General features: G+C 38.4%; 2 protein-coding genes across 5 annotated transcripts in view; one reads left to right on the top strand and one right to left on the bottom strand.

Moving 5' to 3' along the window:
* LOC125673557 (uncharacterized) overlaps positions 1-18,733 on the top strand; it is a 142,389-nt gene that overhangs the window by 14,179 nt on the left and 109,477 nt on the right. The gene's annotated exons all lie outside the window — the stretch shown is intronic.
* The window catches only part of LOC130053130 (uncharacterized), a 205,817-nt gene continuing 188,067 nt past the window's right edge, over positions 984-18,733 (bottom strand). The window contains exon 2 of the mRNA XM_056159772.1: positions 984-6,630. Within this exon, the coding sequence (XP_056015747.1) occupies positions 2,238-6,197 (3,960 nt within the window). The 5' untranslated portion in view covers positions 6,198-6,630 and the 3' untranslated portion in view covers positions 984-2,237. The remainder of the gene's footprint in view (positions 6,631-18,733) is intronic.

Raw genomic sequence — 18,733 nt, 5'->3', positions numbered from 1 at the left:
AATCGACATTCACACTTCTTCGTATGAGCCATGGTAATGAAGGGTGGGGCACCTTACCCCTCCTTTTTATACCTAGTCCAGGACAACGGCACTCGGATGTTTAGGATCAAAACGCTTGTGATGGACGGTCTCTTCGTGACGATTGCGGTTCTCTCTCGCATTGAAGACCAGAGGGCAAAATTTACATTTATATTTCTTTTGCACCTGAACCGGTGTTGAGGTGGTTAAGGGTTGAAATTTCATGCTTCCAAAGGTATGAGCAAAACTCGGTAGAGCAGTATCACTGGTTCTGGAACTTCCTATAGGCCCATGCATGGGTCGTTCCATTTTCTTTTGAGCTAATCCGGCTTTCAGATTGGCTAACGTTTTAGTGGCCTTGGGGGGAGTGGCCTTGGGAAACGGCATCTTCACAATGAGAGGGGTTTTCTTTGGAGCCCAATTGGGAAACGGATTCTTCATCCTGAGAGGTGTCTTCTTAGGGGATTTCTTAGGGGACTTCTTAGGTGTCTTCTTAGGTAAGCGAATAATGAGTTTAGGAATTCTCTGAGGTGATTTTTTAGCTTTCTTAGCCCGTGGTTTCTTGGTTTTCTTGGGTTGTCCCCCACGGGGCTTACGGCCTGTTTCCCATTTGAATAAATGACGGATAATGGTCCCTCCTAAGAATCCGGCGCCTCCTCGTTTCAAAATGGCTTTTTTACGCTCTTCTTCATTGGACTTCTTATCGGCAATGACACTCAAGTCTTGGCGATGGGATTGAATGAACCGCTGAGTGATTTTATTGCCTGGTAAGACGCCTCGCAATAAATTTCGAGCGCCCATCGCAAACCAGTTGAGTAAGGCTCTACGTCCTAATTCAATGAGATGGCTCCGTTGAACGGGATCCCGTTCCCGTTGTAAACGGCGTAACGTTTTGACTAATTTACTCTTCGCGGAAGGTCTACCCATGATGAAGACTGTCTTTCGAATGATACACCTGCCCATGATGTGACATTATTTATACTCTCGGGGGCATGTGCACAGCCAAGTTGGTAAAGAGTTGACTTCTTAATCTTAAATCGTCCGACGTCTGAGGACTCAAGTCCACTAGTAAATACCCGTGAGGTACACGGGTGGCGTCCTCATAGGCTGGAAGTAAATGCGGCATTTGTAATTGCCGACTTAACACCCCAATCTGAGATTTATCTCGAGGATTTTTAAACAGCACAAGATAGTGAGCATTCAGACTGATGGTACGATGTTGTACTGCTCGATCAAACAGATTTTGTGTGATATAAATGACACTGGTATTGCGATGATGCGCTTTGCGCGTAAACCAGTCGACAATCGATTCGATGGCTTTACCTCCCATCATATCATCAAAAATGAGTAGATGACGCGTACTGAGATCCGCCACTATCTGCTCATCGTCTTGAGGTATATTGTGGATAAAAGTGACCTTGTCCTGTAAGGATTCGTACGCGGACTGCCATTCTCGATAACACCATACTATCTTTTCGGGAGGCGGTGCAATCCACTGCGTATTTTGTACCAGTTGCTTCACAAATTCCGTTTTACCCGATTTAGAGGGTCCGGCCACCACCATGGTAAATTCATGTTTCAACTGAAAAGGCTCAAGTGTCTCGTAGGTATACATCTTGATAAATGACACAAGTTCAGGAAAATCATATCTATTTATTAACAAATAAAAATACGTACAGCTTGCTCAACACCATGTCTACAAATAGGACATTGTTTCAGTCCCGTAGCACATATAGCACAAGTACATAAATGACCACAAGGTAAAAAAGCAATTCTCAAGTCTCGTTCTAAACAAATGTGACATTTCTGGGTACACATTGGATTCCCTGCCGCGTCTAAGGGTAAGCCTTCCCAATCGCAACCACTGTCTTTAGCGCGGGCATAGGCATTGAAGGCTTGTCGTACCCATTGTTTACCCTTATTACACTTCAGGTAAGGACAGTGAGGATACCAATAAGCATGTTGTATCCAAGGATTGTCGACAGCTCCCCAATGGTGAAGTCCAAAGTTGCAATAAAAACAGCACGTGTTATCCCCGTACCCTTTGTAAAAGTATCCCGCTTCTGCAATGGTAGGTAATAGGTTCTGCAAGTGTTCGGGAGCATTTTCAAACGACGTTACTCGATCTGACAGTAGAGCATAACGTGGTGTACCCGGGTTATGTAGTGATTCGTAGTCCGTCATTTTGCCGACTGATGGTTTTCTCTAGCATGTCCTTTTTAATACCCGTAAGGCAGCGTGTCATAGTTATGAATACGTTGACGTTTATCATACACCATGCGGTATTTCTTCACCAGAGGAATGGTTCGCACATCATGTTGGCGGGTTCGTTGAATAAAGTGCGGATAGCTGACATGGACTTCTTCTTCTTCTCCTTTTAACATTTTTTCCAACGTATCGAGAGACACGACTCTAGAGGCACGATAATTGAGTGTCAATCCTTTGACTTTGCAGACAGATTTTCCCCCCTGGGTCTCGTATGCATAATTTTTGGGCCCGCCCGACATGTACTTGATGATACGATCTCCACCCAATTCATCGGTCCAGCCGCCTAAACTGTTGATAATGGTCGGATTGAACTGGGTCTCGTCGTGCTGATAGATGATACTATCCGTGTCAAAGTATAAGACACGCTCTCCCAAAGGCTGTAACGTCTCGTACAAATGTAAACGAGCATGAGCTGTTGTAAAACACGCCAGCACCACGTTTCCAAAGGGACAGTCTTCTAAAAATTCTTCTTTCTCCTGATAATTGATCAGCATCATATCACATTCGGGGCGTTCACGATTTTCTAAGAGTTCGATGCCTTTGACTTCTAAAGTGGCATCTTGTAATTTCTGTTGTAATTCTTCTTCTTCCGTGAGATACAGGGATTTGGGTAATTGTAATCGTTGAGCAAATTTTCCCCACAAACAATTTAAAAAGAGTTTGGCAATGGTTCTTCGGACCGGATTTTTCTGGATGTCTGCCGGATTCATGGCAATGCCTTCTCGTTGCTGAATTTCCTCAATGTAATGTTGCTGCTGTTGGGCTGTTTGACAATCCTCGGGGAATCCGGAAGCTTCTTGTTTAATTTTCAAAAAGGTGTTGATATACGCTCGAAATAAGTGGTCACTGGTTTTCTCAAAATGCCAAACTTCGTAAATGCGGTCGAGACGATAGCCTAGATCTAATGCTTTGTGAAGTTCGGTGGTCACCCAGGTGCCCGTGAGACTGCGTTCAGAATCGGTGTGCTGGCACCGCTCGTCGGATCCTAAGTTGCGCTGTTCCGCACAGGTGCGGCATAAGGGAAAGAGTAATTTACCCCCGGTCTTGTAAGGTAATACGGGGTGATACAGCTCTCGGGGTGGGAGGACACGACAACGAATGAGCCCGAAATAGTCTCTGACATCGGTGAAATGGCTGGTGATGACTTGGGGATGTTGGACGGGAAATGGCTTGTATTTCAACACGTACGGGTACAGGGAACAGACATCCACGTATCGCATGTCACCCTCCTCACAATACAGTCGTGTAGCATTGGTCCGGCCTCCGTACAAAGCGTCACGGGGATTCAAAGGATCTTGTATATCGACTCCTTGTAAAAATTCCTGTAAGTCGGAATTGGTCTGGGTCTGACGATCAAACTCGTGTTCCCATATGCTCACGACTGTATAGCCTTGGTCTTCTAAAGCACTGGCTCGTTTTAAGGTGTCCAGGTAGAGGTCTTGATACGTATGCTGAACACGATGAGGATGCATGTCAGTCAACAGATTCGGGTAACAGGTGGGACAGCCGTGCCAGTAACAGCCATAGAATTCGTACACGATACGGGATTCCTCATCATACCCATCTACTGTATAGGGTCCAAGCGTGACTTCGCCCCCATTTCTAGCATGTCGTATGCAGTGATGTTGATGTTCTAACCAGGCGAGCCATCGGCAAGCTTTAGCTGAATATCGTCGTGCTGGCCGGTAGCCCATATTAGGAATGATGGCGATGGTATTTTCAACCATGAATCCTCGTCGGTAGGCTAAATTAGCCGTGCTGGCAAACGTGATGGATTCTTGAAAGGGGTCTACTTCCACCAGATCAAACAGGGTGGATTTGAAATGGGCACAACACCGGCGTAAAATATCCACATCCGAGATGCAGTAAGCTAAGAATTCTTTCTGGAAATCAAAGACTTTGCCCTCTTGTTGATGGTACCAAGTATAGAAGGCTTCACGATTGGCGGTGGACATATCGTCAGGATTGTAGAAATGAGCGGCCGGGTAAGGACCCACATACTGCTGGTTCTCTGTCGTGTTGAAAAAGTGCGGGAAATATCCTTTTTTCAATTCCGTTAATCCGAAAGCAGAGGGCATCTTGGCAAGAGCAAAGGGTAGAAAGTTGTAAGAATCGATGAATCTCAACCCCAAGACTTGCATGGATAAGATTTTACTGCCGTTCAGGATGACGGTGGGTTTGATACACGCCGTGTGCACCAGGTAATTCAAAATAAACTGCCCATCGTATCCTTTGAAATTGTGGGCAATGATGGTGGCTTCATCGTGTTTGAGTTCCACATGGCCTTGCTCATCGGTCTCGCTCTGTAAGAGCCATTCCATAAACTGTTTTAACGTGTCGGGGCCTTGAAATAGGAAGCGGCGTTGTGATCCGAATCCTTCACAATGAGAACAGGGCTTGTCGATATCCACACTGTCGCAATGTTGACACACACGTTCTGCCACGCATAAATTGGGAATGTGAATACCGTTTTCCTGACTGCATTCGAAATCGTAATAAATGTATATTTTCAACTCCTCTTCTTCTTTTTCTTTCTTAGGTTTGGGTTTCGTCTGTACAAAGCAGTGATGAGGCATTGTGACGACTTTGTGACAGATGCGGCATTCGGTTTGACCCCCACACGCGTGGCGTTTTAATAAATTCTTGGACATCCATTTCTGACACTGGTTACACCGCCCCATTAAACTGCAGACCGTGGTCGTTGTATTACTGCTGTAGGGTTTTAAATGGTTCTGGTAACAAGCTGCATTTCTGAAAAATCCCTTACAATGAGGGCAATTCGTCTGAGTCCCGTCCGGGGTACAGCGGGTATCGGCTAAACAAAATGAGCATCGATGAGGACAGACGGTCCGATGATCTTCAATGTGACTGTAACCAACATCGCAATAATCGCAATAGTATCCGTTTTCCGTCACTCCAGTCATAGACACAATAGCATCGTAATGCTCGTTATCCAGCAGGATATTCAAACAAGTCCCGTACCCCGGTCCTTTGTAAATAGGTTCCAGTCGTAAACGAGTTGTATTCGTTTTGAATTGAAATATTTTCAATCGATACTGTGGGGCGAGCGCGTGCTGTAATTGCTCCCATTCACGCGGCCCACACGGCTGGTTCATAACACACCCAGCTTGTTCCATCAAGGCTATCGCTTCTCGTTTCTGGTCGAGCGTTTTGAAATCCCCTTTTCTCATGCGTAACCATTTCGTTTCCCATGCCGGGTCGTTTGATTTCTGGCTGTGTAGACGTGCTACCACAATAGCCCGGGACAAGCAGAGAGAATCCTCAGGATTTTGAATGCGAACGATCGCTCTCTTGGAGTTTTTGAATTTCTCCTTATCCATGTGTAGATGTTTTTTCTTAGTGCACCCGCTGCCTTGTGGATATTTGACATGGAAAAAATCCATCTGCACTGCCCCGTCGGTGATTAGGAATTCCTTTTTAGATTGCTGGACGGATTCTATTTTGTTCAGAATTTTGTCCTCGTTGAGCTGATTGGACTGCGTAAATTCGTACCAAATAGCTGAATCCAGAGACGGGTGCCGAATATTTAAACGTAGATAATCATTGGGATTGCACTGCATTTCCTGTTTCACATTTTTTAACATATCCCGGAAGAGCCGACGAATGAAAGCTGTATTTTCTTTCTCTGGAATAGGTTTGAAAGCAACATTGTAGACATTTTCCTTGACTTTAAATTTCCGTGATTGACGTCCTCGTTCCAGTTGAATTTTGTAATAATCCGAAATGAGTTTCTTTTTCCCCCCTCCCCGCTGTAAATACTGTAGTCGTCGTTGATTCTCTCTGCGAAGTTGTAATTCACGCTGCCGTTGTCTGTTCAGCTGATCATTCAAAAATCTCAATCGCTGTTCAATATAACTCCGTGGAAGTCCAGTAGGTAACTTGTCTGACATGATGTCGAAAGTGACACCCAATGCACCGCGCGCCGCTTTATATATATATTACCTGTAGACAGCGCTGGGTAAAACTAGGGACCGTGCCAGCTCTGGGGATTGTACTATTGTTCTTTAATAAACATGTCAACTTAAAACCTTGTGTTATTCTTTTAGATTTAATACACAGGATTTAATACACAGGATTTCACTGGATTTTCAGAAAAATAGCAGGAACTCATTCCAGGAACTCAAAGCGAAAGTACCGCATCATAGACCACCGGCCATAACCCACCCTATTCACCCGCTCTACAACCCCTGCTGGGGTTGACCCCGTCCTAGTGCACTCCGTTGACCCCGACACCGCTTGACCAATCAAAAACGCCCTTACTTGACCTCATTTGCATAAAAAGTGCACTCAGTTGACCTCCCTATCGGGACGCGTTATACTACTCTCGAGGGGCAATCCCAGGTCCGAGATCAACATTAGAGTGTGATATTGTTTATATCATATACCTAAAACACAAGTTGATAAACATTATTTTTTAAATGGGGGGGGGGGTATTGACCCAAACATAAATACATGGTGTACTGTACAACGATATTTGACTATTTCATTCCTTCAGTAAGTTTACTTTAATGGTTATGTTTCCAGTACTATTGGCATTGTGAAACATGCTTAAGTCTGGGTTTTGTAGCTTTATTCCATTGCTGGTCACAATAATTGGATGATTAATCATGGACATCCCCTCATGTGGTCTAAAATCTGGACGTTTCAATTAACTGAACTGCTTGGCTGAGAAACTCGTCATATCTATCGCTGTGCTGTTCATGTACATGTATATACTATTAAGCAGCTCGTAGGGGCTTGCTAATGAATACTAAAATTGGAAATAAGTGAATTATTTTTATTTCTTTTTTCGGATTTACCCTTCTCGCCCGTTTTCATTATTTCATATAATTTGTAAGAGTTGTAGAACTTTGTTTACGTGGCGTCATCGTATGAACGGGAATGTTTACAGATCTGATGTTGCTATTTATTTGCTTAGGGAATGTTACCTTATACTGAAGTAAGTTTTTTTTTACCGCTTCCCATCTGTTTAGCATCTATAAGTCGTTGAAAAACGTCGGAAGATATTGGTTCTGCTTTTCTCGTTTTATTGCCAATTCCTCGGGATTTTAGATTTCAGAAATCGTTTTAAAACAGTTTTCTACATCAAAATTGCTGTAAATTAACATTTTATCTCCATTAGGACCGGGGATTTCTGAAAATGCTTCAGTATCACCCTCCATAATCCTCCTACTGTTATCTGTTGCCTAGAACGTTGATTGTTTTGAAATGAAGTTAAACGTGTTATTGTTCTAAATAAACAATTGTTACTTGGGTTACCCCCCTTTGCTTAGATACTCGCTACAATTTAGCGCTGTTTTTGAAAACGTTTTTATTTAATTTTTCTGCTTAAATTTAAATTTTGTCGTGGAAGTAAGTATTATATTTGAAAAAAATTGTGTCTAACATCAGTTTTTAATGTAATTATGTTAGGTTTCAAAAGATTAAAGAAGAAATAGCCATTTGAAATTTGAGGGCGAGACAGCCCCTTGACAACGGGCCGAGACAGAGATATCTCGGCCCTTAGGGCGAGACAGCCCTACCTACTTGCAGCTGTCTCACCCTAGCCAAGATAGGTGTATCAGGGCTGACACACTACTAGGTATATGATATATACATATACTATATAGTCTGCATGTTACCGTGACTCAATCTATCCTTACCATATCTTTGGTCTCTGTCAATGGCGTATTTCAAACGGGAGGCATTCACTTTGAAATGTGTGTGTGTGTGTGTGTGTGTGTGTGCGTGCGATGCTGATTGGATGGAAAATGTGTGTGCTTTTCAAATAAAAAAATATCTGTGAGTTCATCTGCACTTAACACTCGGGACTACGTTTCTCTGGACAGCAGAATGCTACAACAGGAAGTATTCCACGGCACGAAAACACCAACTGAGTACCGCACTCACTAAAGTTGCCCACCCTTCCAACGCTTTGTAGACTTGTTAACCATCTTCATCCATGCATGAGTTCCCATTCACCACGGTTCCACATACAGAGTCGCATTCCAACGTTCCCACGATAAAAACCATAAAAAACCTACTCCTCCTAGGCACCTGAACCCACCTCTGGTGTATCCAGGGGTCCGTATTTGCCCAACTATCTATTTGTATTGCTTATAGGAGTTATGAGATTGATCACTGTTCGTTATCTTCACCTTATCCAATGCCTTCAACACAATACAGCATGCATCGAGTCAAAGCGTGCATTTTCCTTCATATATAATTCCTGTTTTAACCATTGCACATTTAGTGTGGCGTCCAATTAATTTAATTCTGCTCAGTAACCGTACCTGACCGGCATGCCTGCCATTTTGGATTTAGTGTTCTTGTTTCCATTGTTACCTACATGTATTCCTACGCGCCATCTAAAAAACGTTAATGAAAGCTTTTTGATGAGAAAAACCATTTGTTTTACTATAATTAAAAAACATAATTAAATGATAATAAATCGATATGATAATTCTTTTCTTGATGGCGGTATCATAGGGAAAATTGGACGGAAAACTTGTTCATCAATATGCTACCGCTACGTGCATTGGCGAAACGGTTTTCATCCAACTTTCCCTCTGATAGCACCATCAATAAAAAAAATTATAAGTCTAGATTCGTTTCTTAATTCAAACATGATACTGACATTGGATTATCGAACTGATACTGTAAACTGTCAAACGACATTCAAAAATCAATTTTGACTTCATCTTTAACTGTATGTTTGTGAAAATCCAGATATATTAAATTTCTACGGAAGCCCGTTAATGCAAACCAAAGCTAAATTAAAAAAAACACCGAAAGCATTAGAGAAAAATGAAATCAATATTATAACTAAATATGAACTGGGGTGGATTTTAAGGTATGGTTTGCGACATTTTGACATGTAGCGAACAAAGACATGTTGCATATCAGTATGTTCAGTAGGAATTTATCTTTTAAAAATTGACTTTTTGAAAGAAAAAAAAAATCGCCCGTGTCGTTTTTTGACCAGATGGGCTTATTTTTGTGATGTTTTACATTTTCGGGATCTTTGTACAAAAGGGAATACTAGTGGTATAAAAACTACACGTTGCAAACTTATGGGGTAAAAAGATGGTATGATTTTTAAAAAGAGTATTATCTATAAGATTATACTAATTGGTAGAAAAATGTTATTTTACAACACCAAAAAATAGCACTTTTTATATCTTGAATAAAATTTAAATTGGTTACCATGGCAAAAAAAATGTATATTGAACAGCTTTATAAGATCTACGTCAGAAAAAAAAATACTTTAAAAATAATATTTGGACCATAAATATTTAAGAAAGCATATAGAATTACTACCCACATTTCATTTATGCGATTTGTCACTTTGTTTTATAATTGTACAACTTTTGAAGAGTGCATTGAGCATTTTCATGAATAAGATACAGTTCCAGCCCAAAAATGATATTTATATTTATTTGTCAAGTATTGTAGTATCACATTTATTAGAAATTAAGATGTTGAGTTTTTTATAAGTCCAATACAATACAATATTTTAAATATCCCGGCGGGTTTTCCACGGTCCTGCTTCGTCATAAATTCCGTGTTACATTAGCCCGAACCTGTCTTATATACTACATCTTTGAAATAATTTCCCTCTCCTTGTTCCATTGCTTGATGTTTGTTTACAACTGTAACCTTCGGGACAATATAAAGTATAAAGCTCGGTCAGTGGTGTTGATCTAGAGAGGGGGGGGGGGGGGGTAACGTAAAGTTAGTAAAAATGACACTAATAAATCTGTTTTATGTCGACGTTAAGCAAATGTTCCTCAGACAAAATTAAGACTATTTTAAGATGTACTAGAGAAGACCCTTTTTTATTTTTACATGATTATTTTTACATTTCAAAGTTCATGCGATAAATCGCTCTATCAGCGCATGTAGATGTCATAGCATTGAAATATGAAGTGCATGTAATTAGAGAACATTGTCGGGTTTATTATGAAAATGCTTGTGAATGTCATAAAATTCCTAGCTTCGTTAATGTCGAACCTTGTCTTTGAGATTACTATTCACAAACAATGATCGATTATAACAGCATCAAAATAAATCCTACTTTCCCTATTGAGCAAGATTCGCAGAGATTACATGGTCACAACATAATTTTAATGGAGATTAACCGTTGCGCATACTATATATCCTGGCGTCACCGGTTTTCGATAGTGCAGTACTATTTTTACATATTTAATATATTCAGCAATTTATTTCTCACCTGAATTTTATCTGTTCTAATCAATTAACTCTATCTAATGCATATATGCTGGGTTTTTTTATTTTGTTTTTGTTTTGGTTTAAAACTATCAAAATCCAGGTAGCATTTCAACTTTCGTTAGATCCACCATAATCAAATTTGTTTTGACTGACGTCACCTATTTTCGATAGTAAGTATGGCGCGCTGTTAGTGTTAAAACAACATTAAATAGAATGATTCTTTTATTCTTATTTTTTCAACCAAATTGATTACACTAAATAATGAACAAATAAAGCAACTTCAAACCATTTTAAAAAGTGGTGAAGGTCATGAAGACACACACCCAATGTTATTACGCCCATTTATCATATCTTAAGAGCTTGTCTACGAGAAAACCATGCAAATATATAAAAAATGAAGGAAATGGTGGTCATCAATATCATTTCTAATCATTTATATCATTGGAGTATATGGTTGGAATAATTATAATTTGAGGTCAATTTATTGATAGGTCGTTTCTATTTTTAGTAACAGCGCATTCTGTATTTTCACGTGGATTAGTCTTTGAACACAAGAAAAATCCTTAGATATTAGGGTTTTATTTTTTCAAAAATGCAAATCAATTCTGAAGACTTATGAAAAGAATGGATTTTTTATGATATTTCCATGTAAACCACTTATGGAGAAATCATGTTTGACATCATAAGTGTCCATATAGAGATTACATGGAGACTGTAATTTGGCGTTGTGCCAAACTTTTTCATTTTGTGTTATATGGTCAATTTTGAAATAGGTGTTGCTGCAAAAGTGACGCTTAAATTTCTTTAAAAGTGTATAATACTTAAATATCAAATCCTTGTCTGTAAAATGTAAAAAATTGTACTTTGGACTTTGGACCGTTCATTTGCAATTAAAATTTAAAAACTGACAAAAATGAATATTTTTAAGCATTTAAAATTATCTTTTAAGCTCATCTATGTAGATATAATTGTAAATGTCTAAAAATAAAGCATGAAAAAAAAAATTATCTTTTAAAAGATTAAAGATTTAAATTATGTGATATTAGATGCATAAATTGTTTGGAAATTTAATTTTATTTATAGATTTAACATTTTCTAATAAATAAATCCCAGTAATATACTATTTTATATGAAAAAGGGGGTATTTTAATGAAATAGACCTGTTGCTGGAATTACCTCCCCTTTGATGCACTCTTCATACGTAGAAGGTACAAAATGATAGCAATATTATGGAATGTTATGATTCCAACTTGAAATGGGATTTGAGAATTTGTACATCATGTTTATGTGATATCAGTGAAAGACATAACAGTATTTGTGAATGTAATCCAGAAATCTAAATATTGGCAGTGTTTAAAAAGTATCCGGTACTTCGTCCGGTTATACTGCAAACTAGTAGATCTACCAGTGCATAGGCATATTGTCATTGAAGAATTGAAAGTGTTCTTTCCTTGATAATTCATACATTAACCGAGAATGCTTAGATATTATATGGAGGAAATCAAAGAAAATATGCATCTATAGTAAGTCCAGATGGAGCATGTGAGGATCTAGTGCAGCCCCCCCCCCCCCCCCCCCCCCCCCCCCCGAATTTGCAAAATGTATTTACAAAAAAAATTGTTTTATTAGTTTACATATATGCACTGAGTAATGAGGACAGGACAAAATAACAAAATTGTGAAATAAAAATGCATAACGTGTTCTTAATTAAGAATGTATACTGTAACAGTTTGCTCGGTATCTTTCTTTCTTCTTCAGTGCTCAATGTAACAGTAAGACATACTCAATGTTTAATCATAGGTTACGATTCAACATGCAAAAATTTACACCTTTCTCTATTTTACCAAACTGATGGTATTACGTATATGTATATGCTAATGTAGTTTCTTAAAGTCATTGATGTAGGTAGAGTTTGGATCGGGAAAAAATTTTGAAAAATCATTTATCTGACAGGGAAACCGAAGATTATTTCGATCAGGTTTCTTTAGCTAAATCAGCCCCCCTCTCTACTTTTTTATTGCAATCAATAAACAATTGAAATAGAAGCTTGAACTGATGAATTAAATCCTTGGAACCCCCCCCCCCCCATTATTATCATTATCAAGGATTTTGAGCTTCGGGTTGTGTTAAAAGTAATTTTTAGGGAGGTTGGGGGGTTCTTTAAAAAATTTGCCACCCACCCACACCCTCCGCTCTGGTGATAAGTGTCAACTACGGGGCCTCTCCACCTATCTACACTGTATGTGTTTAGACAGGATAGACTATACCAGTCGGGTCAGGTATAAACAATACATTTCATTACAAATTATATTTTCAATTATTACTTCTTTACTTTTGTGCGAATTCGGACGTTATTATTATCTGACTTTCATCTTCGGTGCAATTCATGTGATTACTGTCAGTATTTAAGCTATATGTCATTTGTACGTGTAATGGTGTTAGGAGTGGAGTGCCAATGCAAAGAATATTTCTGTATTTAGATATATTCAACATTATTGATTATTTTATGATTTTAACAAGATCATTCACTATCTAAGAGCATTTTTCCATTACCACCCCTCTCCTATCAATATGTTTATAATCATTAATTTCCCGTATTGAATATGGCTGCTTCGAACCCTTTCTCATGGATTTAGAATGTAGAATAATACGCTACATGTAAGAATAAAAAACAAAAGAAAGACAAGAAAAGAACATGCACATTTCTTTTAGCTAACCGGGACGACTATCCGGAGAGCTACATGTATTGTAATGACCCCAGTGTTGGCGTCGGCGCCACTTTAAGGAAACATTTTAACCTGGGTTATATCTTCTAAACCAAGGGGGGGGGGGGGGGGTTAGGGTTTTGATATATCCCTTATTGATTCCCCATGAAGAGACCTTTGATGTGGTACCAAGACTTTCGACCTTGTGACCTTGACCCTATTTTTTTTTAAAAAACTTCAACCTGGGCTATGTCTGTTGAACCAATAGGGATAAGGCTTTGATATTTTACATATATAGATGCCTCATGAAGAGACCTTTGTTTTGGTTTGACCTAACGACCTTTGCCTTGAACTTTGACGTACTGTTCAAAAACTTTATCTTGGTTATATCTTTTGAACCAAGAGTGATAGATCTTTGACGTTTCAAACATAGATGCCATTTCTTTTGTTACCAGAACTGTCAACGTCGACCTTGGACTTTGACCTATTTTTCAAAAACTTTTAACCTTTTGAACAAACGGTTAGGTACAGTCATCTGACAACTCTTGTTTATATGTACATATTAAGCATGTTATTTAATTGTTTAAGGGTTGCTGCTCAATTTTTTTCTGGGTACTTCATTTGTTAAAGTTTGATGACATCTAAAAATTCCTAACCACAAAGTACTTTTTATCTAATATATTGTACCTGACAACTTCATATGACGTGTTAACTGTCCCGAGGAAAAGATAAAGATTTGGGGTATTATAGTCTGGATATTTATTAAGTTTTGTCTTCATACAAGTTTTACCTTTGAACTTAAAGCACGTCAGTCTTTAAAATGGTCTAAATGTTACTATGGCAACAATTTTATTTGTTTTAGAATATCAATATTGTGACTCTCATACAACTTTTCAAAAGTTACATTGCTCTCTGGCTTAGTATTTGCGATTAAGTTTGATTATTTCAGAATGTTTTCAATAACCAGTCAGATTAAAAAAAAATAGATTTATCCTTATTCTATCCATGGGAAAAGCAAATCTATGAAGAAATATGATCCAATTGCTTGTGGTATATTCAAGTCTCTGTAGGACCACAATGTAAACTAGTCATTTGTACTAATCGTGCTATCCTGTCTAAATAAAGAATTTATTATATATAGCATAATATAAATTGGCATGAAATTTGTTTTTAAAAATTGCATTTTAAAAGTACACAAATATCAATTTCGTTAAATTACAACTATTCATAAGATGCATATTATTTATTTAAAAACGTTATTTTTTCAAATTTTGCAATCTGTCACCATGGCAACCAGGACCCATAGCAACAAAAAATGATTGATACATACTTCTGGTCATCTGATGTGAAATCATAAAATTATATAAGACTTAATAAGATAACAAGGACCATGCATGGCAAACAGGTTTAGGTGGGTACCAGAATAAAAAGCAAGAAAAAATGTCCAACTTGAAGTATTAATATATTTACTATAATCGAGAGTCCAACGACAGATTTTTGATATATCGTAAATATATTTCTTTTCTATAAGATGAAAGTAATTTTGAATAAATCAAAGCGTTACTTTTTGACAACTAGTTGATTCAAAAGTTATCATTTTCTGCAATTTATCAAAATCTGGAATCATGCCAAATTTGTGACCTTTGTGCACTTAAACGGAAGTAAAATTTTATAGTCCCACTAAACAATATGAATATATATGTCCAGTTGTTTTACAAACTGTGTCAATTATTAAAAATCCATTTTCAATAACCTGTTAGAATTTCTAAATAGAAAGGGTAAAATATACATAATTTTACCCTTTTGTCAGAACAAAAGTGCTATTTTTAGTAACATGGCTGCAAATCCCTATCTAATGACTACACCCCCGAAAAAAATATGCCAAAGTATTTGATATTGATGTACTTTATTACACTCAAAATATGTTGTTGATCCGACAACCTTGCTTCCATCACATTTTGCATGGTTTTCTCGTAGACAAGCTCTTAAAGTTGTCTAGGGGACTTGACAGTAACAATTCACCAAAGACACTCATTCCATATTTTACCGACTGGAAAGCATTGCCCAAGGCCTCTGGATCATCATTCTTATAATTTCCTCCCTGGATGGAAAATATCTGCAAAGAAATAAACAAGAAATCAATGAAAACAAATTTTAAAACAGAGATTTTTTTTTAAGAAAACGTATGGTAATATAACTATAATACGTTTCCATACTGTTTTCTTGAACCGATAGTTCACCCAAAGAGAGGCTTATCTATTTTTAGAACACAACATTGAGTTTATTATCAGACGACAGCATAGGTGAATAGGACGCTGCTTTCAACGGAAAATAATCAGATTTTCATTGTGGGTTTTTTTGGCATTGGGAAAAATGGCGTTTTCAGAATAGATGCATAATGAATTGTAGTCTTACCTTTCTGAAAAGCGTAATTCTCGATCTTTTTGGCTATCTGACACTTCTTGTTACTGACACTGATTTTGGGAAAAACGTTCCGAAAAATGACATTGCGATAATCGAATAATCGTTAAAAATAATAACCTATCGAAATTAGGATACTATCGAAAATAGGTAACGGCACAAATTTAGACTTTCATAATATCAAAGAAAATAATTTATAAATGATCATTTGAGAAACATTATTATTATTTTGTCAAAGAGGGTTACACATACGCCACTTGACACTTGACAGCGGCAAACTTCCACCAGAGTTCGTTTGCTCACAAACCCAGAGTTCGTTTGCTCACAAACCAAACTCTTCCACTTAGGCATTATGGGATAGCGATTTCTTAGGCCGCGTATACTGTGACGTCACTGTAGAAAGACGAAAAAACATAATGTCAAACGTAAACAACTTTTAAAACAAGAAGGTAAACATCAAGCTCATTACTTTACACAATAATTTGAACAGTCTCCCTACTTTTTAATGATCTGTTGATCATTTTATGTTTAAAATAAATTCCATACTTTTATATTAATGCTCTTAATATCAATTTCTTCAAACTTTTAATTGCGAACTACTTCTTTGGTGTTATTTGCCTGCGTGATAATCGCGGACTCACAATATACAAATCTGTATATTGTGCTGCGTCACATAGGAGAGGTCTATTCGTAGGTGACGTAATGAGGCCTCGACGGGGAGGCCTCGACGGGGAGTTTGTTGACAGCGGTGGTAGATAACAAGTAAATATTATGACATTTTCCCTCGATTCAACTATGACGTGACGCATTTTTTCATTATGACGTCATAAAGCGCGAACTGCACTGATGTATATCCAGAATTATTTCCCTGTTGTTGCAAACCTTACCTTTGAGTGGGTCAATAGCATGGTACCTCTCCATTCCCGAGAAGTAATTGACTTCAATCCCTCTGGAGCCTCGGCTCCGTTACCTTAAAGGAATACATATATACTTGGACATTACATTATACTGTCTGTATCACATCAAATTAGATATATCTGAATCACACGCTTGTATATATGTATATCGAAATTAACACCATGCACGTATATAGAAAATAACAATATGCACGTATATAGAAAATAACAATATGCATGTATATAGAAAATAACAATATGCATGTATATAGAAATTTATAACATGCATGTGTATAGAAATTAACAAGATGCATGTGTATAGAAATTAATAACAAGTATGCATATAGAAATTAAAAACATGTATGTATGTGAAATTAACGACATAAATGTATATAGAAAATACCAACATGTCTGTATGTGAAATTAACGACAAGTATGTATATATAGAAATTAACAACATTTATGTATATAGAAATTAAAAAAATGCATGTTTATCATAATTGACCACATGCATGCATTTTGAAATCAACAACATGTATGTATGTATAGAAATTAACAGCATGGCTGTATATAAAATGACAACATGCATATATATCTATATATCAATTAACAGCATACATATATAATAGAAATTGACAACATGCACACACACACACACACACACACACACACACACACACACATATATATATATATAAAACTCTAAACACTTTGTTGAAATATTTCGACCGTGTTACCGGTCTTCTTCAGTCGTGTTTTCGCAAAACACGACTGAAGAAGACCGGTAACACGGTCGAAATATTTCAACAAAGTGTTTAGAATTTTTTCTGTATTTTGCTTCCAAAAAGAGACTTATATATATATATATATATATATATATATATATATATATATATATATATTACTCAAAATTTGATAAGGATCATAGATATTTTTTAAAATTAATAACTGCATAACTGGCAATATTGTGTCCAAGTGAATTCAAAAACGTCTTCAACAAACTTGCACGTGCATTTCATGCCATGGGAAATGCGTTTCTCATCACAGTTTATGCTTTTGCTACCATTGCACGATTTTCACTCAGGCATCGGTGTCTGATTCTTTCTAAAATTTCAAACTCACTTGAGTGTTTACACTACGTTTATCAACACAATGCCCCCTCAACGTGTAATGCGTCGTCTGACGACAGAACAACTGGGCAGATGTATTGGAATGCTTGACGCTAACTATTCACAACGTGACGTTGCAAATGCACTAAACGTCAGCCAGAGCGTTGTAAACAGGGCCTGGAACCGACAGCAAACGTTTGGTACAGCAGCACACCGACATGGGGGTGGTCGTCAGAGGTCGACAACCCAACGCCCAGACCATTTTGTGGCTCTTCAGGCACGACGCCATCCCTTCTGGACATCAACCAGCCTACGTAACGACCTCCTGAACGCCTCGGAGGTGAGTATGTTCACTCAGACCATACGGAATCGGCTTCACAATGCAGGTCTCAACTCGAGAAGGGCATGTGTTCTAGTCCCTCTGAGTGTTCAACACTGACGGGAACGATTGGACTGGGCTGAAGATCATGTCACTTGGACACAGAACGATTGGGTTCAAGTTCTGTTCACCGATGAGTCCAGGTATTGTTTGGACTTTACAGCAGGAGGCACCGAGTGTGGCGAGGACAATGTGAACGTTTCCATGATGCCAACATCAGTGAACATGACCGTTATAGTGGTGGTTCATTCATGGTCTGGGGTGGAATCAGCAGGGATGGAAGAACAGATCTTCACGTCCTGGAGAGAGGAACAATGACGGGGGTGCGGTACCGGGATGAGATCCTCGATGTTTGCGTCAGACCCTACGCTGGTGCTGTTGGCCATGAGTTCATCCTGATGGATGATAACGCCCGTCCTCATCGCGCCAGGGTGGTGGAGCAGTACCTTCAGCAGGAGACAATTGTCCGTATGGACTGGCCAGCGCGCTCGCCGAACTTGAACCCGATTGAGCATGTATAGAACATGCTGCAGGTTGCCCTTTCACGCCGTAGAGCACAACCCACGACTTTGGCAGAGCTCGGAAACGCCCTCGTGGAAGAGTGGAACAACCTTCCCATTGGAAACATCCGGGTGCTTATTGACAGCATGGCTTGACGTTGTCAAGCCGTCATTGATGCAAGGGGAGGCCATACCCGGTATTAAC

Source organism: Ostrea edulis, chromosome 3 (genome assembly GCF_947568905.1).
Source record: "Ostrea edulis chromosome 3, xbOstEdul1.1, whole genome shotgun sequence".
Lineage (NCBI taxonomy): Eukaryota > Metazoa > Mollusca > Bivalvia > Ostreida > Ostreidae > Ostrea > Ostrea edulis.
The sequence above is the reverse complement of the archived record's forward strand: the minus strand, read 5'-3'. Positions and strand labels throughout refer to the sequence as shown.